The 22,631-nt window shown below is 40.8% G+C and overlaps 1 protein-coding gene across 1 annotated transcript; it reads left to right on the top strand.

Moving 5' to 3' along the window:
• Positions 1-450: 450 nt before the first annotated feature.
• On the top strand, positions 451-789 carry LOC112177877. Its single transcript, XM_024316118.1, has one exon. It carries the CDS (start codon positions 451-453, stop codon positions 787-789), a length of 339 nt encoding a protein of 112 aa, XP_024171886.1.
• Positions 790-22,631: the final 21,842 nt, after the last annotated feature.

Below are 22,631 nucleotides of genomic sequence, written 5' to 3'. Positions count from 1 at the left end.
GATCACAAGGTGGTGTTAAAGTTCCTTAAAGAGCACATCTTGACAAGATTTGGCACACCTAGAGCTATCATTAGCGATGGAGGCACTCATTTTGTGAACAAACCGTTTACGGCACTATTGAAGAAGTATGGGTGAAGCACAAAATATCCATTCCTTACCACCCTCAAACAAGCGGTCAAGTCGAGATCTCTAACCACGAGATAAAGGGCATTCTAGAGAAAGTAGTGTCCACCACAAGGAAGGATTGGGCTAACAAATTGGATGATACCTTGTGGCCCTATCGGACCGCTTTCAAGACTCCCATTGGTATGTCTCCTTACCGTCTTGTTTATGGGAAAGCATGCCATTTACCGGTTGAATTAGAGCACAAGGCATATTGGGCTATCAAGTTTTTGAATTTTGAGATGAATAAGTGTGGTGAGAAGAGAAAGCTTGATCTTTGTGAGCTAGATGAGATTAGAATGGAGGCTTATGAAAAATGCAAAGTTGTACAAAGAAAGAACAAAAGCCTTCCATGACCAAAAACTCAAGACCAAGCACTTGGAAATGGGTCAATTTGTTCTTCTCTACAACTCAAGATTGAAATGGTTTCCGGGCAAGCTAAGATCAAGATGGATTGGACCATTTGAGCTCATTGAAGTATTCCCACATGGAGCGGTGACTTTGAAGAACTTGAGGAATGGTAATACCTTTAAGGTGAATGGGCATCGAGTCAAGCCCTACTTGGGAAGTGCACCTAAGGATACTGATGAGGAGGTGAAGTTCTTTGCGGATCCTCCATCCATTTGAGGAAGCACTATGGACCTTGTTAATGTCCTTAAACTTAAACCCGGATTGGCGGACTCCAAAATAAAGACAAAATAAACTAAGATGAAGCTTGAGAGTTTGGAAGGGTGAAGTGGCCGAGAGCATGGTTAGTGTGCTCAAGTCTAAATGTGAGGCTCCAAGTTCCTTTGGTTCTATATGCATGGAGCTTAATAGATGGCAAGTGCCTAACTTGGCCTTGTTTGGTTATCATCTATTTGCATTATGGAGCTAAAACGGGGATCTTCAAAGAGTTTGCACTTTCTAATCTCTCACTTTTATCTTTCCTAAGCATGATTAGTTGTGTTTGTGTGTTTTTATGTTAATAAATTTGTGGCTTCAAGAGGTTTGGATAGATATTTCACCCTTGGTCAAAGGATAAGACATAAAAGATTTAGCTTTTATTGAAAGGATTATCCAAAGTTCAAGTGTGAGGTGGCTACCCTTATTCTCTTGCCATGTAATTAATTTAATTGTTTTGATGATAGTCTTGGCCTCTATGATGCATGCTCCCCAAAATGTTGATAGGATCTTAATAGCTTCATTATACATTAAGGACTATATGATGTTTTAAGTGTGAGGTGCTTGTTTGGCCATTGTCAATTGTTAACAAATTGTGTCGACTATCATTAGAAAGTTTTATTTGGTCTTAAGCTTCACACGAGTTTCACAATTGTTCATAACGGCACATTGAGGACAATGTGTGATTTAAGTGTGAGGTGTAAGGCTAAGTAATTTCATTCCTAATCCTTTATTTTCTTTTCATTTTCTTATTGAAAAATCCATAAAAATTGAAATTTTTTGAAAAATACAAAAAGATTTTGGCTTGCTTGCGTGGTTCCTAAACCGAAATAACCCCTGAGGATGAGAGCGAACTTATGTCTAATTGGATTGATTGATTTTGATCATGTTTAGCGATTGAAGATCAATGCTTATTTAATAAATGGACTTGGCGTTTTGTGCTCACATGCATTCACACTCATATTGCCTATGTCATTTTAGATGCATTCATGTGGGAAAGATGAGGACTAAATTTGTTGGAACTATCTATGCCTAATTATGTGAGCTTTTGAGCCTAAAAGAGTGCATACATAGTCAAAATGCACTAATTCTTTCATTGTGTGATCAATTCATTGTGCGTGTAATCTAGAACTTGCTCCAATCTTTCGAGACTTTATATCAAGCATGAGTTGTTATTTGGGAAGACCAAGGCATTAGGAATCCACCATGGCCAAATAGCTTTTGTCCTTAATGTTAAAAATCCATTAGTTAGCCAATTTGAGCCTTTGTAAATATGTGTTAGCCTTTTCATTTCTTTACCACCACAAATGTCTACCTTTTAAAAACTTAAACACTTTTATGACCTTTCTAAGACAAGTGATAAGCAATGTGAGTCCTATTATTAGTTTGGTGCTTGTAAATGGGTTGGAGGATATTACAAAAGAATAAGTGTGAGGTGAGGTAGAATATTTGTTTGTGTGAGCTATGGGTTGTAGCCAAAATAAAAAATAAATAAATAAATAAATAAAGTGTTATGCAAAAATAGTGAGTAAAAAAATATATATACAAAAAAAATACAAAAAGAGTGTGGGTTGTACAAAAAGGGGAATAATAGTTTTTTGGAGTCCTTTAATTTTTGGGTTTGTGGAAAAGAAAAGGAGGTTTTACAAAGCATTTAGAGCCAAGAGAAAAAGGTACTCAACAAGAGAATTGCTTACTAGGAGGCTTAGAATTTGTACTTACCTTTCCCTTCATTTCTTTAACCCCTCACCTAAGCCCCATTACAACCTAAATAAAAGACCTTGTGATCCAAGAGAACTCATGCAATGATCATGTGGAGAAAAGATGGAAGAGCAAGCCTATGGAAACCATGTCAATTGAATTGTTTTTGAGTGCAAACACTAACCATTAAACACTTGAGTGAAAATGAGTGATATCCATGTGAGTTTGATGGTTAGACAAATGCGGTTCAAGGTAATCTCATGTGAATCATTTACGGTGGCACACATGGCATATGCATTCAATATATTATGTTGAGCACGACTTTCCAAATCCAATTATTAGCTTTGCATTTTGAAAATTTGGTTTCTAAACTTGCTCAATTGAAAGTCAAATCACTAAGTCATGGTTCTCTGAGGGAAAATGGTTAAACTCATCATGAATGCAAGTGAGACTTTTAGTTTGTTCATGCTAGTTTAATTTATGTTTTTGCTTGAGGACAAGCAAAGTGTAAGTGTGAGGTATTTTGTTAGGTCCATAATTACCTACTAATTATTCCCCAAATCTTGCACTTTTACTTAACCTTTGTGTTTATTTATATTTATTTATTATGTTTTCCTTATCATGCTAGGAAATGATGGAGAAGCTTGGAAATGCACTAAAAAATCAACTTTAGCACATTTTCCCACTCCGGCTAGGAGAAACCAAGCTAGGCAAGGAAGGAGCAGCGGCAGGCCAACCAAATGAACTTCAAATGAGTTGAAACTTTCCAGATCCATTCTAAACATCCTAACGATCATTTATTATGAAGAGTGAAAGAGCTAGTTCGGAGTGGAAGGGCTTCAAAAGATAGGCACAAATTTCTGACTAAAAGATGAAAACTGCAAAACTGGACCTGTACGTCTTCCGGCAGTATTTCCGGCCAAACCACGGCGAACTAAGCTCTGAAATTTTACCTGGATGTTCTAAACTCATGGAGGAACATTTGGTATGAAGAAGTCAAAGGCCAATTCGGAACCTTCGGTGGAGATTCAATTGAAGGAAGAAAGGAGAAGAAAATGCACAAACGGTGGTCAACGCCGGATTCCCGACTTTTCCGGCCGAGTTGGCTGGCCAAGAACATGGGTGAAGTACAGGAAAGAGCTGATTACGGTTAGAGACTTTAGGTGAGAAGACTTTAGGTCTAGGTTATTTTGAAATTCGAAAGTTGAAAGATGACAAGTGATCCAATTCTTACACCTTACACCTTTGTCTCCTATTTATTACCTTGTTCCCCTACACTATGACCCTTCTACCCTTACTTTTTCTCCTCCACCAAAATATCTATGGGCTTTCTAGGTCATTTCTATGTGGAGTTAAAAACTAGATCCACATTTTGTGCTTACACATTTGTCAATCACATCTAGCCCTTCATTCCTTTTGATCTCCACCCTTGATTTGAATTGCCTTGGCCTTTAAATAGCCCATTTTCTCTCCCCAAAACCGTTCACCCTTTTACTCTCTCACTTTGCAACATCAAAATCTCTCTTTTCTCTAGTTCTAGCATAGTTTCTCTCTAGTTTTTCATAGCTAGTTCATAGTTCTTTGATTTTGTGTAAGAGAGAGGTGTGTAGCCACTTGGGTTTCACTAAAACCGAAGTTTCTACACACTTTGATCAATCACTTCTCTTGTTTCTCACACATTCAAGCCTTGTTCTTACTTTGTTCTTGAGATTTTGTGGATTTGTATAGTGATTTGGGTTCTAGAAACCGAAATCCCTATACTTTGAAGCTTTTCTCTTCTCATATAGCATCTAGGAGACAAGGGAGACATCTTGTTCTATTGGTTTGGCTCCAAAAAGAGTCAAACCCGTGGGTAAATCACTTGTTCTCCACTCTTTGCTCTCTTTTATTTGTTATTTATGATGTTTATGGCTTGTAGTTGTGTAAATAGGAGTTGTGAGTAATTGAATTTGGGGCTAGGGCTTACTTGTGCACAAAACAATGTAATCTTTATGTTCTTTGATGTTATGCATGTTTTGAATCTTTTGGCTACTATACTTTAATGTATCCTAAGTGTGTTCATAGATTTATCACCTAGAAGCATGCTTTAGGAAGTTAATGAATCGGAAACATGAACTTGATAAACTCTTGATTCCTTGAGCATGTGTAGCCAAATAGGTGGTGGCTTAGCTTATTCCTACGGGAAGAACTAAGTTGCTTGAATTTCTTACCTTTAAAATAAAGCATGATGTTGTGAGTTTAGATTCCGGAAGAATTTTGGCTCATGGCACCATAGGCCATTTATAATCCGGAAGATTTGAATGGTATAAAGGTTGTGTAATTTAGCTTTGCTTCGGAAGAGATTGTTAAAATTGCATGACTAGTTGGTTTCTTGGTAGCTTCATCAAAGCACTAAGGGGAAATTTATCAAAACATGTTGTTAAATTAAATTTGGGTTATATTGTGTGCATGAGTAAGGCTAGGTGTGATGCCTAAGCCTCTATTTCTCTCTTATATCAAAATCTCTATTTTTATTTGCATACTTTATTTTTGTGTACTTTTAATTTGTTCGCATAAAAATTAAAATCAATCAAGCCGTTCACTACCATAATTGTTAATACCATCCTCATGATCTTTAGCTTCCAAAGGGCTAAGGTTGTGACTTTGTAAAAAGGTAGATTGCATATTTTTTTTCTAGGCTCTCTTGCGGTAATATAGCTAGGGTGGAGTTTCCCCCAATCCCTTGGGTACGATACTCTACACTTTCCCTTACTAAAACTTGACCTTCTACACTTGGAAGTAAGGAACATCATACACAAATTTGCACACACTTTCATACTCAATGATGTCTCTAACAACGCACCCATGGAATACCGAACACCTTCTGTATTATTACAAATAGTCATGCCGCTACCCAAGAGCATCTTGACTTAGCTAAATTTTTGTTCAATATTTAGCTAAGGGAAGCTACCCAACGGGTGCAACCCCGCTTTTGTGAACGCTGATCTGTCAGCTATCAATGAAACGAGGAATTATTCAAACCATTGTCACCAAGTCCAGCACAAATTAAAAGTTAACTGGCAACGCCAACAACATTCGACGGACGACGTCCGCTACATCATGCACTTGGAACAATTTTAATTCGTTTAATGTTTCATTGATTAAGAAAAGCCTAAGTCAAAATTCTAGCGGCACACAAATATCCAAACAACGCCAACATATCTTTAGCGGCAATCCAACACTTGGTCAAAATGCAAGAAAGAAATAGTTTCACTTCATTAAAAAACCAATAATTATGTTACGATTTGTGAAACGCCTCCGCGACCAAACAAAATAAAAAGCCGTAAGTCTCCTGATACTTTCCTTGCGGGGCTACAATAAGGCCACCGTCCACCTGCGTCGGTTGCCCAATCGAGCGACAGGTCTGAAATGAGCCAGGAGCGGTGGGACTTGGCGTAATCATTATCCCACCTTCACGGGTATTGGCCGCCATGAAGGGGACGTGAGACGCATTGGAGGCCGTTGGCATGGGCGATTGCTGGGGTCCTTCGCTTGACCGATTGCATCTACGTAGCCTTCTTCCAATCAATCAGCCCCTTGGCATTAAGCTTCTCGAAGTTGGCGGTGGCACCCGCTATGCAAGCTTGCGTCAGTGCATCTTTGAACTCCTTTGACAACTTGAAGGCTTCGACGACAGCAGCAGCCAACGCCTCTTTCTCCGCTTCCCAACCTCAGCTCGAAGCTGTAGGTGCTTTATCTCCTCTGAGCGAGCGGTGGACTCCTGCTTAACGTTATCCAGCCTTTTAGCCTTGGCCGACAACTGCTCTTGGACATGGGCAATCTCTTACTGCAGCTTAGCCACTTCAGCATTGTGCTGGACGTCTCGACCAACGGCAACATCCAGCTTTTCCTGGGCGTCAAACAAATCCACCTCAGCCTTTGAGAGTTGTTGCTCGCACTCTTGGAACTGCTTCTTCACAGCCGCCAGCTCCTGCTTCAGACCGTCAACCTCGGTGCGGAGTTCCTCCTCAGCGGCGGATGGTTTGGAGACCACCAGAAATAGCTCATTCAGCCCAACGGTAAGGTGGCCAAAGGCCGAGCTAAATGGCGAACGTTGCAGCGGAGTGTCCCATATGGTGCCATCCATGACACCAAATCCTAACTGCTCACATATGCAGAAGAGCAGTTCCCGCTCGCTGCTGGTAAGAAATTCAGCGTACGAGGTGAAGGAGTTAAGATCGTCGGTGGGCGCCTCCCCGCCGATGTTGGCAGCCACAGCCTTCCTGTCCTTCCTCGCCGTCTTTTGCTGTTGGCGCATGGAGAGCGGCATATTATCCACCTCTCCCTCTTTGTCCTCAGCGTCATTCTGCCGCCTCTTCTTCTGTAGGGGGGCAGTCGGGACGGCAACAGGGACAGCCGCTCCAGCCGACACATGAAGCTCTAGGCTGCCTCTGGTAACGGCCTCGCCACTGCCAGAATTTCCTTGTGGCACAACTTTTTCCTTCTGCGCCATACTGATTGATCTGGCAGGCCTCTCCACAGCCTTCTCATGGCGCCGACCCTCATCCACGGGACCCTCAGTTTGGGAGACGATCGGCCGCACATCTGTTTCCCCGACGGGAGGGAGATGGGAGTAGTGAGGCATCTCCAGCACAACCTCTTGGTCGGTCGGACCTCCTTTGTCTCCGGGTCGACTGTAGTCATTTTTGCCTTCAGCGTTGCCGCAAACATACCCTCCAAGTAGTTGTTCAATCCGGCATTATCTATCGATTTCTTGAACACCGCGCGACTTAGTTTATTGCCAGGCACCGGATCTGCAAAACCCACGTCAAGTTAACCCAACATGAAAAATAGTGAAGCAGCGAAGAATATTCAACAATAACTACCTAGAATGCGAGTTAGGTTCAACTCTGCTAGGAACTCCTAACCAGTTAGTAGTCGCAGGTCGAGAAGATGCTGATTTCCCAGGAACCTTTGATCCTTGCCATACGACACTCCTCCTCCGGCGTCAACACAAAGCGCAACCCCGCTACACACACTAAGAAGAGGAAAAGCGTTAGACCTGCATATATCGAAACAACGAAAGGTAAAAAAGCAAGGCAAACAACGGCAACCTCGAATGGGTTGAAACTTTGACTTCATCCTATGCGTCGGTCCCTGTGGGTTCAAACCCGCGTCATATTCCTAGTCGTCGATCACGACGCTATAAGTTGCCCGCTAGAAGGACATGGAGTCCGGCGGATTCTCAACTAACCGCGACGCCTCGGTACGCCGACTCAGGTTCACTTGGCCGTTGCACCCTTTCCTTCTCACATACGCCAACTCGTAGAAGTGCAACACCTTGGCCATCGTCGGACCTTCACATCCGGACATCCTCCATAGCGCGTTCAACGCCATCAACAACTTCCACATATTGGGGCATATCTGCCTAAAGGCGAGGTCGAACTCGCATAGCACTATTTGGAGATTCGGCAACAGCGGAAACCAAACCCCTTGACAGAACACAGCCGCGTACCCCGTTGGCAGGGATGATGCGGGCTCGTTCCTCAACAGCGCCCTTAGCTTCGTTTCCTCGGGAAGTTTAAATACCATCTTTATCCGGTTGATCGTCACTTGGGACATCGGTCCAACGGCTTCGTCCACCAGCGTTCCGTCCGATAGCTTCCATGTCGACACGACAACGTTCTCATCAGCGGCGTTGTCACCCTCCTCATGTGAACCGCTGGCCGCGCCGTGACTAGCCAACCGCTCCCCTTACCGTTGGCTAGCCGCCGTGTCTTCCCCGGCCGACGCAGAGGACTCCAGTGGTCCCTTAGCCATTGTCGGGTATATCGTTTGCAACGGTTCAATGTCTAGCGAATTGGACAGTGAGGTTCCTGCAGGGGCAGAAGGACGCAACGAGTCAATAAAACCCTATCTGAACTGCTGAGTGACATGTCAGACCCAGAATCCTCACTGCTCGAGATCTCTACGACATTAGCCATCACAAACACCCTAACAAATCAGTTAGTTCCAAAGGGATCTAAACTACGCCTATGTCAGTTTCTACCTAAGAACACCAAGCACATAACTTTAAAGAAAACCCAGAAAATACCAAAACAAGAACCACATATCCCCCCCCCCCCCTAAAACCCTTCGATCATCTAGAAAAATCAAAACCATTAGCACTATGCCAAAAAGGCCAACATCTACCCACAAGCATTTCTAGACCCTTAAAACACATTATCATGACGAAGAGCAAGAACGTAGTCACACGCAAATGGCTTCAGAGGTCCAAAACGACAAAACAAAGGCAAGAATCTAAAACACCAACCTGAAATATTTGAACGTCTGCGCTAGGAGAATTCCTGCTTTAGATGCTAGGATTGTACTCTCAACAGAAAAATCAATGCCCCAGTGTTCAACTACAACACTCACTCCTTCAGATTCTCGTAGAACAAGGCTTGAAGAAGACAACTCAAGTTTGAAGTTTTCGCAAAAGTGTCAAATCTCGCTAAGTTCCCCCTCTTTTATGTCAACATCAAACACATCTAAACCGTCCGCTAAAAAATGACATCAAACGACAGCCATACACGTGCCCCACGATCGCACTTACTCTTCGGATTAACCGAGGCGACGCCTCGGTTACAAAATCGATCATTACTCACATTAATGGCTAAGAGACGGGCGTGCTGAGGCGACGTACACCCACACGCCAACCCAATGCATGATGGTCACGTGTAGGGAGCTGTCAGACGAAGCGTCTATCCGAAGTAACCGTCAAAAGGGCAAACATACCAATCGTCACAACAGTCTCCGCTAAGCGCAACACCTCTAGCGGGACTCCTCCCTTTCATCTTGCAAGCGAGTCTCTGCTAAGCACAACACCGCTAGCGGAACTTCTCCCTTTTCATCTTGCAAGTGACAGTCTCCGCTGAGCGTAACACCGCTCCCCGAGTTTCAAGCTAGCTGAATGTCTCACTTCATCTTGCAACATTCTTCACTGAGCGTAACACCACATACTGAGCTTCAAGCCAGAAGGTCCCTGCGACGCTTCTTACCTCTTTTTATTAGCAGAGGGACTTCGGCCAACGGAGATTCCCGAGGCAACTCCTCATGAAGACAACGACCGCCACGCGGCGTTGTAGTCAAGCTACGTCCCTCCGGGCCAAGTAAGGGGACATATCAACAGACTTTGACGGCCCTGCTTAGGCACGTTGACCCCCGACACTTGGATATCAAAGATTGGGCTCGCTACCCAACACCTTCTGTTCAGTACAGATCCCCCTCATCAAATAATATTTAGGCCAAACGGACGCCCATCTTAGTCGGGGAGTGGGGAACTCCCTGGGGGGCCTACCAAGGGCCCACCCGAAAAGGTATAAAGCATTCGCTTAGTAAATCCATGGTTGACAACGCACTGACACTAATTATGCTGTTGCAAGCCTAGCAGAAGTAACGCTTCGAACCACTAGGCAACTCCCCCACCAAGATTGCCCTCCTTGATTGGGGACTTGGGGGACTTGCACTTACATGAGCATTTGCCAAAGCATAATTAGCTATAATGAGCCATGCTCATGATACTGCCGGTGGTACTAATTACCACCAATGGTGTGACTTACGGAAACACAGCCAAGCAGGCTACTACTTGAGCCTAGGCTCACCCCCAGATCACCGCTGACGCGCCGCCACGCGCCGCTCTAAACAGCATCAAAAGCTCTAGAAACTGGGAATTGAAGCATATCAGTCCCACATCGAAAACAAGGAAGAGGTCAGCCTCTTCCCCACCTATAAAAAGTTCACTCCTCTCTCCTCATTAATTACACATTTACTACTTACCTACTATTATACTGTCAACATAAATATATTGGCTAACTTAGGCATCAGAGAAAAGAAGACCGCCCAGCGCGGTCTCCCTCTGACGCTACTTTGTATTTTACTTGACAGATAGCGGAAGCTCCGAGAATACCACGAGTAGTGGTCCGCCCACTGGACCCGCATTAACCAAGATTAGGCTACCGCCCAATCTTAGACATTAACGAATCCCATCTCACTTATTCAGAATTTTCCATTGCCATATGAAGTCTGATTAGTCTCAGTCATGTTGTTCTATATCAAGGACAATCCAGCAGGTAAGCACAAACGTCACAAGTCTCATGATCCTTCAAAACAAACTGTGCAGGTAATCTCTTCTCAACAATCCATGAAAACCTATCCAAGTTCAAGACAAAAGGTTTCACGTCAAGGTTCAAGATAAAATGTCACTGACATTTTCATAAGAGTTTTTATCACAAATGGTGTCTAAACTTTTTTGCACCGGACAAAATGATACTCAACTTTAAAAAGTGATCAAAATAATACCTAAACTTTTAAAAACAAATCAACTTGATACCTCGGCTTATTTTTCGTCACATCTCTGTTAAAATTGATCACATGCGGTGCATGTGAGTTGTTTTTTGGGGTTATAATAGTATTTTCACAAAAAACTAATTTTTAGTTAGTTTTTATTTTAATCAAACAGGAGAAGTATGCCATGCTAATGTGCCTTGGATGATCCACATCTCAGGGTCAGGCGCTAACGATTTTCCACAAAATGGTGATGAAAGGTATAACTTGTACAAAATTTTCATTTTCTTTGTTGATTCTCTCCTTCTTCTATCGTCCACCTCTCTGTCTCTCTCCCTTTTTCATTATTTTTTCAGAAGGTGGGAAACATCCCAACCTTAGTTGTTTCTAAGATGGTGGAATTGAAATTGAATGGAAGATTTTAATTCTATAGAAGAATAATATTGGGTTATAGATGTTTGATGACCCTTTTGACCACAAATCATTTCAATTTATGGGTTTGATTTTGCATCGGTGTATCTCTGTATTTAGTTTCAGATTCCAATTCTGCAAAACTTTTGAATTCGAATTACAATTTAGGGTGTCATCGGCGGCACCTAGACCACTGTATTGGAGGCATGATCCTTCAAAACAAACCGTGCAGGTAATCTCTTCTCAACAATCCATGAAAACCTATCCAGGTTCAAGACAAAAGGTTTCATGTCCAGGTTCGAGATAAAAGGTCACTGACATTATTATAAGAGTTTTTATCACCAACAGTGTCTAATCTCTTTTGCACTGGACAGAATGATACCCAACTTTCAAAAATAATCAAAATAATACCTAAACTTTTAAAAACAAATCAACTTGATACCTTGGCTTAATTTTCATAACTTCTCTGTTAAAATTGATCACGTGTGGTGCATGTGAGGTGTTTTTTGGGGGTTATAATAGTATTTTGACAAAAAACTAATTTTTAATTAGTTTTTATTTTATTTTGTTGATTCTCTTCTTTTTCTTCTATCATCTACCTCTCTCTCTCCCCCTCCTTTTTCTTTATTTTTTTTTTCAGAAGGCGGGAAACATCCCAACCTTATTTGTTTCTAAGATGGTGGAATTGAAATTGAATGGAAGATTTTAATTCTCTAGAAGAAGAATATTGGGTTATAGATGTTTGATGATCCTTCTGACCACAAATCACTTCAATTTATGGGTTTGATTTTGCATCTGTGATAGAAGCATAAAATGCGACGTTAATAATGATTAAACCCTATATTTTGCCAAGTTATTTTCTTTAACTTGATCAATTTAACTTAGTTAATGTTTTTACCGGTAAAATGGAGTCTCAAAGTCCAAAAATGACTAAGTGACGTTGGAAATAAAGGAAAATGAAGAAATGGAGGTTCTCCCAGTTTGACTAGGAAAAGGAATCCTAGTTGGAGTATGAGTTTGAAGCTGACTTGGACTAGGAGTTCTACTTGAACAAGGAAACCCAATTCTATTTAGATAAGGAAACCTAGTGTGACAAGGTGTCACGCCCCTGATTTTTAAACAAATAAAAATCGATATATAATCCCATAATTATACATGCGTGAACGTTCAGTCATCAATAACAAATACTTGAAAACTTTTTCCCTTTAATTTACACACATATTAATGCCCTGAACCTACTATATCAATATTGACCCGCTCCACAGAGTCATATATTACATAAGCTTACGAATTAAATTATCAACAACAAGGTAAAACGTAAATGCTTCTCAGAGTTTAACTACAACGGAAAATCTATCAACGGTAAAGTCATAAAAATGGCTTCCTATCGTAAAGCTGCAAAGGCGCCACCTCAGTTTCAGCCCCGATTATCCTAATCTGCAGGATTAACCCCTATATCGTTTGAATAGTGTACCGGGTTGTCACACAACAAACCCGGTAAGCTTTTGCAAGCCCGTATGAGTAACTCAAAACAGTTAACACAACTCACACTAGAAATAAGGAAAACAACTCACGTTTTGATTCCTTAAAACACGAAATAAAGGAGAATAATTCACACTTTAATTTCCTTTCAAAATCGTACCATAGAAAGCAACTCACACCTTGATTTCTATCAGTAAAACATAGAAACAACTCACACCTTGAATTCTATCAAATGTACCATAAGCGTACCATAGAAAGCAACTCACACCTTGATTTCTATCAATAAAACATAGAAAACAACTCACACCTTGAATTCTATCAGTTGTACCATAATCGTACCATAAAAAGCAACTCACACCTTGATTTCTATCAAATCGTTAATAAGGAAAACAACTTGCAGCTTGTCCCCTTAAAAACCATTAATAAGGAAGCAACTCAAACCTTGTTCCCTAAAAATACGTAATGTCATGAGTTATCAATAACCAATTCCCGTTACCCCATGAATTACCTATATGGCAGACAGATTAGAGCTCTAACTGAAAACGTAACCACTTGTCCGGCCAAAGACGTGATTACCTGATATTCTGCCCAAGGTCATAGACCTTCGATCCTCGGGCCGCACTGTCCTTTGGAGCAAAACATCAAAGGAGTCACACCGGACCCAAAATGTTACACAAATCGCAACGGTTTTGAAAACAATCAAAATCAACATTTCCATAATCATTGTTTTCCAAAAAGCCATAACACAAAACAATAAGGAGCATCAATTCATGCCTATTGTTTTCATACCCAAATCTTAACGCTTTTTCCCAAATCTCAACGCTTTTCAAAACAAATCGAAATCAATCATTTGTTTTCCAAAAGCCACAACCCAAAACAATAAAAAGCATCATTTCATGCATATTGTTTTCATAAATCCACAAACCACCAAAACATATATATTTCACGTAAATATATATCTATATGTAGTCATCCGCTCAGGAATGCCTACTAATACCAACTATAGTTTGCAGTTAATAAATAACTCTCAAAACAATAAGGGTATTCCCGTTCGTGAATGAACTTCGTGAGATTACTCACCTCGAAACTCCCGCTGCGTCTTCTATATAGAACCGAACTAACACTCTCACCAACAACTTGTCCAATTCACCTTTTAGAAGCACCTATTCACCAATGATCTCAAATCAGTAACGATTCACATTTGATTTAAGTTCGAAACCCTGTTTTGAACTAAAATCCCAAAATGGCGCCAATCGAGGAAAAACCACATCCGAGACCTCCCAAAGTCTCCGGAATACGTCCACGATCGATGTGACCAAACCACAAGTCGATCGGACGCTCGAATCCTCACGGATAGAATAAATCGATCGGTATGAAACTGCAAAAATCATAACAATTCCATACGAACTCCAAAATTTTCATATTATATATCGAAACGCTCGTATCAACGAGTAGAACATATATAATACCAAAAACAGTTCCTTAAGTGGCCAGAACACCGCGAGAACGCCGCCACAGACTGTGGCGCACCGCCGCCGGGCAAAACTCAATATTTCACAAAACTCCCACATCAAAAAGCTTCATCTAAGCATGCTTGTGAACTTTCATAACTAGCTCGAAGTCAGAAAACAAGCATAAAGGGTCGAAAACTACCTCACAAGCCGTGAACAGTAATTCAATCTGAGTTGAACCAAGTTTTACGTGAATCGATCCAAACAACCACCAAGGATCGACCAAGGAGGCTGCTCTGAGCTCCCCAAGCTCAACTTGAAGCCCCGCCGACGTCGGAGATCGGAGAACCGATCGGGTCCGAAAACACCCAATTGCACCTCCTTCTACCGCCGCCACCACCGAGAATCGGTGCTAGAGGACACCACAGGGACGACCAGAAGGAGGAGACGATCCTATCTGGAAAGTTTCGTCGTCGGAGACCGCCGCAGTTTGCCGGAAAAGCCGGGTCGGGTCAGCCGGGTCCGGGTCGAGTAAGTCGAAAAACTCAGATACTGAAGGTGCAGCCGAGAGAGAAGAAAGCTTTCCGGAAAATGAAAGTGAAAATATGAAATGATTTTTCAGAAATTCCCTATTTATACCAAAATGGAAACTTCTTCCAATGGTCATAACTTTCTCATACGAACTCCGATTCTCATATTCCACATGTCCACGAACTCGTATCGATGCGCTCTACAACTTTTGTGAAGGAAGTTTTTGGAGAATCCCAACGTATAAAAAGTCAACCTTTGGCAACCCCCCTAAAACCATATTCTTCAATTAATTATTCGCCCGAAACACTTCCGCTCCATCCACGAGCCACGAAACGGTTCAATAACCACAATTTAGATTCCGGAAAATCCTCGGAAAATAAATATGAATTTCCAGGGCATCACAAAAGGAGTACCTGTTGAATATGGATTACTCAAGAAGGTTCTAGAAGAGTGTAGAAGCATCTCGGGAAAGAAGTTTGTATTCAACTAGGAAACCTGATTGTATATGGATTTCTACTTGTACTAGGAGTCCTGTGGAAGCTAGGAGAAACCATAGAATGTCCAAAAAGTGTCTAGAAGTCTCTTGAATGATCACATGCCGTGCACATGAAGAAGAATACACTTTGGATTCGGTTTTGAGAAGAAAATGGAGTTGGAATCCGAAATGGACAAGGATTGAAGAATGTCGTGATATTCATGAAGGTTCTACATGGTTCTTCACGTCTCAACTTCAACAAAGGCTAGAAGGACACGGATTAGGATTGTGACGCCACTTTGATGATGTGGATTTATTTTATTGGTCAAGGGATGTGTCAACCAATCAGAAAATTAGAAGGAAATCCCGAATCAACACGAACTTGGAGAATCAAGTTGGGAACGAATTGGGAGAACTTTGGGATGTCCTCCTATATAAGCAAAATGTTTATGACATCTCAAGGTTAACAATTTTCTCCACAATTTCGGTTTCTCACTTGTTCTCTCTAGTTTTCAGGTTTTTTTTCACAATCTTCAAGGAGCCTAGCCGTGATCATCACTTGTGCACCACCTTGGAGCTGTTTTGGATCTTTGGGACGTGATCAAGGGTTGTTCATACCACATTTTCCATGTATTCTCACGGTTTTGTCTTGTAGTTAGAATTTCTGCTTTGGAACTTCTGTTGTGTAAACCGAAACTATGAGTTAATAATCTGATTTTTTTAATACAATTTTGATGTTCTTTTCAATGTTTGATGTGTTTGTGTGTCCTTGTTCTTAATTAATTGCCGAAACCTTGGAGTGATAATCTGATTTTGTGCTTCATTATATGGAACGTTCTTGTGGTTGCAAGCATAGGAAGACTTGCATGTAATTTGCTAGTAAGTAGGTTTTATGCTTTGTAAACCCTAATTCGAATAAGTAGTGAAGGCTTGCTTTGAGTCAAAATCAGATTATGCATGTGATGAATTGACTTGCTTTGAGTGTTTGGATTTGCATGTTTATCAATTCTTTCTTGAACTTAATGATTTGAAAACGGATTTTCAATGCAGTTGCTTTGATTGTGTGATGTCTACTTTTTGAAATAGATTGTCTTGGTGCTTTGCTAATTCAATTGATTAAAGAAAGAAAGTTAAAAGGGACATTGGTTGCATTGATCTTTGTGTCTTGGTTGATAACCCTCCATGGTAATTAATAAAGATTAAGGAATGCATGAATGGATTGATCTTGAATGGTTCTTGACAAATTATTTTCGAAAATTCTTCTTTTGCCACCTATATATATAAAATGTTTTCTTTCTTTATTATTTTCTGAAAATTTATACTTTGATCTTCAAAATCCCCCTTTTCTTTAGCGTTTTCTTGTTTGTGTAAATATGTAAATCGGTTTTAGGTTTTTTTTTAGGATGCATGTTAACGTAAATAATCAAGTTATAAACTGAAAATAATGTTGTTAATTCGTAAATAATAGCTTAGGAATCAATTCTTGGCCAAAAACTACCTTGGTGTTTTGGTGGTTTTTAGGAATTTGTTTTGTGTTTTTTAGGGATTGCTAAATTTTAGGGTTTCTCTTGGTGTTTTTTAGGAAAAGTAGTTAGAATTAGTTTTGTACATGGATTCCTTTTTTTTTTTTTTGAGAATAATAGTCAACCATTTTATTAATAATAAACATAAGAAAAATTACAACTTAAAAATGTAGAAACTACATCAAAATATAAACTAATAAGGGAAATACTAAATACAATAAAGCATCGGAAATAAAACCTAACAAAAGTAAGAAGGGATACAATTAAGCATTTGATGACGCCCAGGACAGAGTCCGGGCTATGTAAAACGGTTCCAATAGTATGGCCGACCATACTTCCACGCATATAAATACGTCGAATAGAGGGTAACCTTCTATCAAGGTAACCGCCGGTAGTGTGACCGACCTTACCCACTCCACAAAAATTAATGCGACGAGTAGAGAGCAATCTTCTACCTAGGTAGCCAAAATTCCAAATCTAGAGTATAGCAGAAACAGGAATCCGTAAGAAGTCTCCTGGACCCCAAATATGAATCCAAATAGAAGACAGAACCCAATCAAAGGCCCATCTTGAAAAGCCCAAACCAAGAGGAGCCCAGGTCCATATCCATAGGTGGGCACCTAAAATCTCTCTGGACACCCAGACTTGCCTTGTCCTCGACCCCAGCCGCTGCGCCACCAAACCTCGCCGGAGGTACCTCGTCCCGGACCTTTTCGCACTAATCAAGGCGTTGCCGCCTGTCTCACCACTCTTATGGTGATGCCCATTGATGACCGGAAAGCTTCTGCACCAGACCCAAGCCCCGCTGGTCAGATCTGGAGAAAAGCCATCACCGAAGCCAAACGCCCACTCCGGCCGTCGATACGTCATCGTCCCAGCATTAGTACTCTTGGTCAAGCAACCATATGCCGTACACCGCACCATCGCAGGACCAGATCTATCCAAGAGACCCACTTTCAGCCTTGCCCGACTCGGTCGGAGACGATTCACAGCCGGTGCCTTTCCACCCCAGCAAGGTGGCACGACCCTTGCTTTTCCCCACCAACCACGATTAGATTGAGGATGGGACCAGAAAGACGCCGCCGGGACGCATCCTTGCCGCAACTGGTAAGCACGCACGATGGAAGTCGTGAGCCAAGGTAACGGCACCGAGAACAGTGCCAGAAATTTGCTCCATCGACGATGGAGGAAGGTACAGAGAGGCCACGAGCGTCTCTCTCCCAACCCTAGCAGAGCACTAGGTATTTTCATTTTTTGTACATGGATTCCTTGTTTGACTTGGTTTAGAATTTGTTTACTACTAGTATTTGGTTTCCTAATTAGAATATGACTAGTAATCCTTGTTGTATGTGGATTTCTAATGTGACTATGACTTGTAAAATGTATATAAGTAGGAGTAGGATTTCCAAAACCCATTCTATGTTGTATTTCTCTCTAAATTTCGGATTGTGTGTGTGTGTGTGTATAGAATTTTGTTGCTTGTAGTGTTGGTTGCTCTCTAATTTCGTGAGAATGTATGTTGCTTTCTCTCTAGTTCTTTGTTGTTCGAATTTGATGCATGCTTGTACTTGTAAACTTCTAATTTTTGTGTAAACTTGTATATGTTCTTGTAAATTTCATGTGATATGTGTTCTTTGATTCTTTGATTTCGTTGATTGCATGTTGTACCCTCAATCCCCAGTTTGAACGATCCCTGCTTATTTTATACTAACAATGTTTCTTTTCAAGGTTTAAATTGGCGAATACTTTTGCACGTATCAATCTATGCATCTCTGTATTCAGTTTCAGATTCCAATTTTGCAAAATTTTTGAATTTGAATTATAATTTTGTGGTGTCATCGGCGGCGACGAGACCATATTGATCCAACTACTTTTACATAAACAAGAAAAAATCTTGGGTTATAGATGGAATATGCATAAGGAAGATGATTGAACTAAAGTCACGCAATCACAAGTAAAAAAGAATTAAGCTTGGATAGTTTGGTTGTAGATGACTAGATGCAATATGCAGATTGCAAAAGAATGAGGAAGAATGAGAACAAAAAAAGAGAAAGAGAAAAAATTAGAGGATAATATGACATTCCAACTAAATATTTAGTGGAAGGTTGTATATACCCTTAGTTTTAACGGAGATGTGATGGAAAATGGACAGATGTATGAAATTGATCAATTTTTATAAGTCTAGGTACCTTTTTGATCACTTTTGAAAGTAGGTTATGAAATTGATCAATTTTTATAGGTCTCGGTACCTCTTTGATCACTTTTGAAAGTTGGGTATCATTCTGTCCGGTGCAAGAAAGTTTTGACCCTAATGGTGATAAAAACCCTTTCCGAATTGATTACATGCATAACTGCATAATAGAATGGTACATTATATAAGCTCAAGTGTCACGCCCCTGATTTTACACACATGAAAATCGATATATAATCTCATAATTACATATGCGTGAACGTTCAGCCATCAATACAAAATACCTAGAAACTTTTTCCCTTTTAACCCAAGTACATATTGATGTCCTGAACCCACTATATCAATATAGACCCGCTCCATAGAGTCATATATTACAATGCTTACGAATTAAATTGTCAACAACAAAATAAAATGTAAATGCTACTCAGAGTTAATTATACAACGGAAGTCCTTATCAACGGTAACGTCATAAAAATGGCTTCCTACCGTAAAGCTGCAAGGGCGCTACCTCAGCTTCAGCCCGATTATCCTAACCTGCAGGATTAACCCTACACCGTTTGAATAGTGTACCGGGTTGTCACACAACAAACCCGGTAAGCTTTTGCAAGCCCGTATGAGTAACTCAAAATACACATGCACAACTCACGCCAAAACGAGGAAAACAACTCATGCTTTGATTCCTTAAAACACGAAATAAAGGAGAATAACTCACACTTTAATTTCCTTTCAAATCGAAACATAGAAAACAACTCACTCCTTGAATTCTATCAGTTGTACCATAAACGTACCATAGAAAGCAACTCACACCTTGATTTCTATCAATAAAACATAGAAAACAACTCGCACCTTGAATTCTATTAGTTGTACCATAAACGTCCCATAGAAAGCAACTCACACCTTGATTTCTATCAATAAAACATAGAAAACAACTCACACCTTGAATTCTATCAGTTGTACCATAAACGTACCATAGAAAGCAACTCACACCTTGATTTCTATCAAATCGTTAATAAGGAAAACAACTTGAACCTTGACAGGACCCACCCCGGATTCCACCCTGGAATCCGAAGTGGCCCCGCGGGACCCACTTTTAAAGAAGATTTACCATAACCTCCCTTAAAAATGGACAACCCAAAACCTGTGGAAAACAAATTTCACTTCTAATAATCCAACCACAAACTCCTGGAGCCACCCTGCTCCCAACATTCAACCAACTCAAGTCCAAAATAATAATAGTTTAACAAGTACTTCATGTCTAAGAAACTCCAAGATTTAGATACTACAATTTCCAAAGTTAGGTCGTAGACCTCAAATATAAATTCCATACAAGTCTGGGTCACAAATCCCATAGTAATCAGAGCAATCTAAGAACGTAAATTTAACATAGAGTACAGTAGGCTAAATAGATAACCTACAAAATATGATGACGGAAGCGGATGCGGTCACTATGGCTCACTCCTGAACGCCGAGCAGCAACACTGAAAACTGGGCATTTGAAATCGAAGGGCCCAGGGGAAAGTACATAAAAACGTTAGCGTGAGTGGACAAAAATAAACAATTTCAAACAAAAGGGATTTTATACTTTCCCACATTTATTTCTTTTAAAAATTCCCGATGCATGCAATGATTAACGAAAATAAAACAAGAGGAGTTCCGCTCATGAAAACCGACTAGCCCCGCTAGTCACATACGATTTAAAAGAAAAAGTTGGAACTCTGATACTCAAGGAAAAATAAGACCAGCCCCGCTGGTTAAACGAAAATCGAGCTAGCCCCGCTAGCTTAAGTAGTAAAGTGAGTAGGGGAAGACGATAGCCATACGAGTGAGCCTCCCAGGCTCGGGTGATAGCCTCCCAGGCTAAAATACTCCCATTACTCCCGTAATATACCCTTACGCCACTAAGTGTAGCGATAGGATACCGGGCTACAGAATTACTGTCACAGAGACAGTACCCTGCGCCACAAAGGCGGAGGGCTACGGTGATCCCATCAGCACGCCACAAAGGCGGAAAATCAATGCTAGCAATGATAAGTCACCCAAAGTATGGCAAAGAAAACCCGAAAACCAAGTAAATCCATAAGTACATAAAGCTTCCCCATCTCTCGTAAATGAATTTCCAACGACGTGTCCCACACGCCAAGATAATCTCAAGTTGAAAATAAATATAAAGATTTACTCCATCGAAATCTCATTTCGAAAATCTCATAAAAATCTCAAATCGCCGAGTATAAATATAATATAAATAGTATAAATCCGGAAATCACATCGGAAATAAATAAATAAGGTAAGATAAGCAAAACCAATGACGTGACCCCACACGCCATAAAATCTTCAAATAATCAAATATCCAAAACCATTTCTGAAAATAACCATCCCCTCGAGAAAGTAATACGATAAATAAATTATAACCTCGGAATCGATTAAATAAATGCATGCATCATTCTTTGAAAATAATAAAAGTCCACTCACAGTATATGATCAATCCAGACGTCGCTCGGTATTTTCCTCGTACGAAGACTCCTCTCGTCCTGTACGAATAGCACTCGTAAAAATATATTTACAGGACGGAAATTAACTTTACGATAATTAGAAATTGAAATTCATAACGTCCCCCTTCAAAATCCAACTCCTTAATTCACAACGAATCCGTCCACAATATTCCAACAATATTCATTCATCGATATATAAATTCTAAAGTGAATTCTAAAGAATTTCGGCGATCGAATTCACGTAAATCAATAATTATTCATTTATACTCAATTCGAAATTCCTCCAATTTCCACCAAACTTCATGTATCAAATTCTACAATCATTATTGGATTTATGGAGCCAAAAATAGTAATTAAAACTCAGCTCTACGCGCCACCACGCGCCACCCACAGTGGCCGCGCGTGGGGCCCACGCTCCACCGGCAAACCACCACCAATGGCCACCAAATTTTGGCAGCACCACCTACTCAACAGACCCAATCTCTTTCTCAACTACAACAAGTTCCAATTTTACCTGGAAGAGCTCCAATTAAGCTGGTGAAAATTTTCCAGAAAAATTCAAGAACCCTAGGATCGGGTTTGATCGATTCGACCTCCACACTGCAAATTGGAATGCAAGGCCTTAGGGGAAATGATCTCCAGCAAAAACCCGACCTTCGACGCCGGTTTGGTGACCGGAGATGGCCGGAATCGTTGGAAATCGGCAAAACTCGCAAGTTGCTACAGTAATCTTCCCAGCAAGAAATCGAGCTCCTCCGGCCAAATCTCCCCAAAATACCACCACAGATGCGTCAAGGGGGAGGAGACGAGCTTGGGGATAGCCGGATTTCGCCGTGGGTCAGCCGGAGGTGGGAGAAATTGGAGGAGGAAGAATCGAGCCGAAGAGGAAGGAAATGTCGGGGGAGAAGAGAGGGAGAGTTACCGGGTTTCCGAAAATGGAAACCTACAGTGGTAACTTTCCATATATATATATATATTTTTTTACCATGAACAGTAACTTCCACATTTTAAGCTATAACTTTCACATACGAACTCCAATTTTTACGTACCACATATGCACGCGCTCGGTTTAACGTCCTCTACAACTTTCATGAAGGAAATTTTCTCAAATTGTTAACCCATAAAAAGTCAACTTCTAGCCACCCCCCTAAAAGATAAAACTATAGCCGCGAATGGTAAAACATACAGTGATACTCAGTAAAAGGGGTAAATCGGATGTGGGGTGTAACACACCTTGTCCCCTTAAAA

The sequence above is a fragment of the Rosa chinensis genome, chromosome 7 (assembly GCF_002994745.2).
Source record: "Rosa chinensis cultivar Old Blush chromosome 7, RchiOBHm-V2, whole genome shotgun sequence".
Taxonomy (NCBI): Eukaryota; Viridiplantae; Streptophyta; class Magnoliopsida; order Rosales; family Rosaceae; genus Rosa; species Rosa chinensis.
The sequence above is the reverse complement of the archived record's forward strand: the minus strand, read 5'-3'. Positions and strand labels throughout refer to the sequence as shown.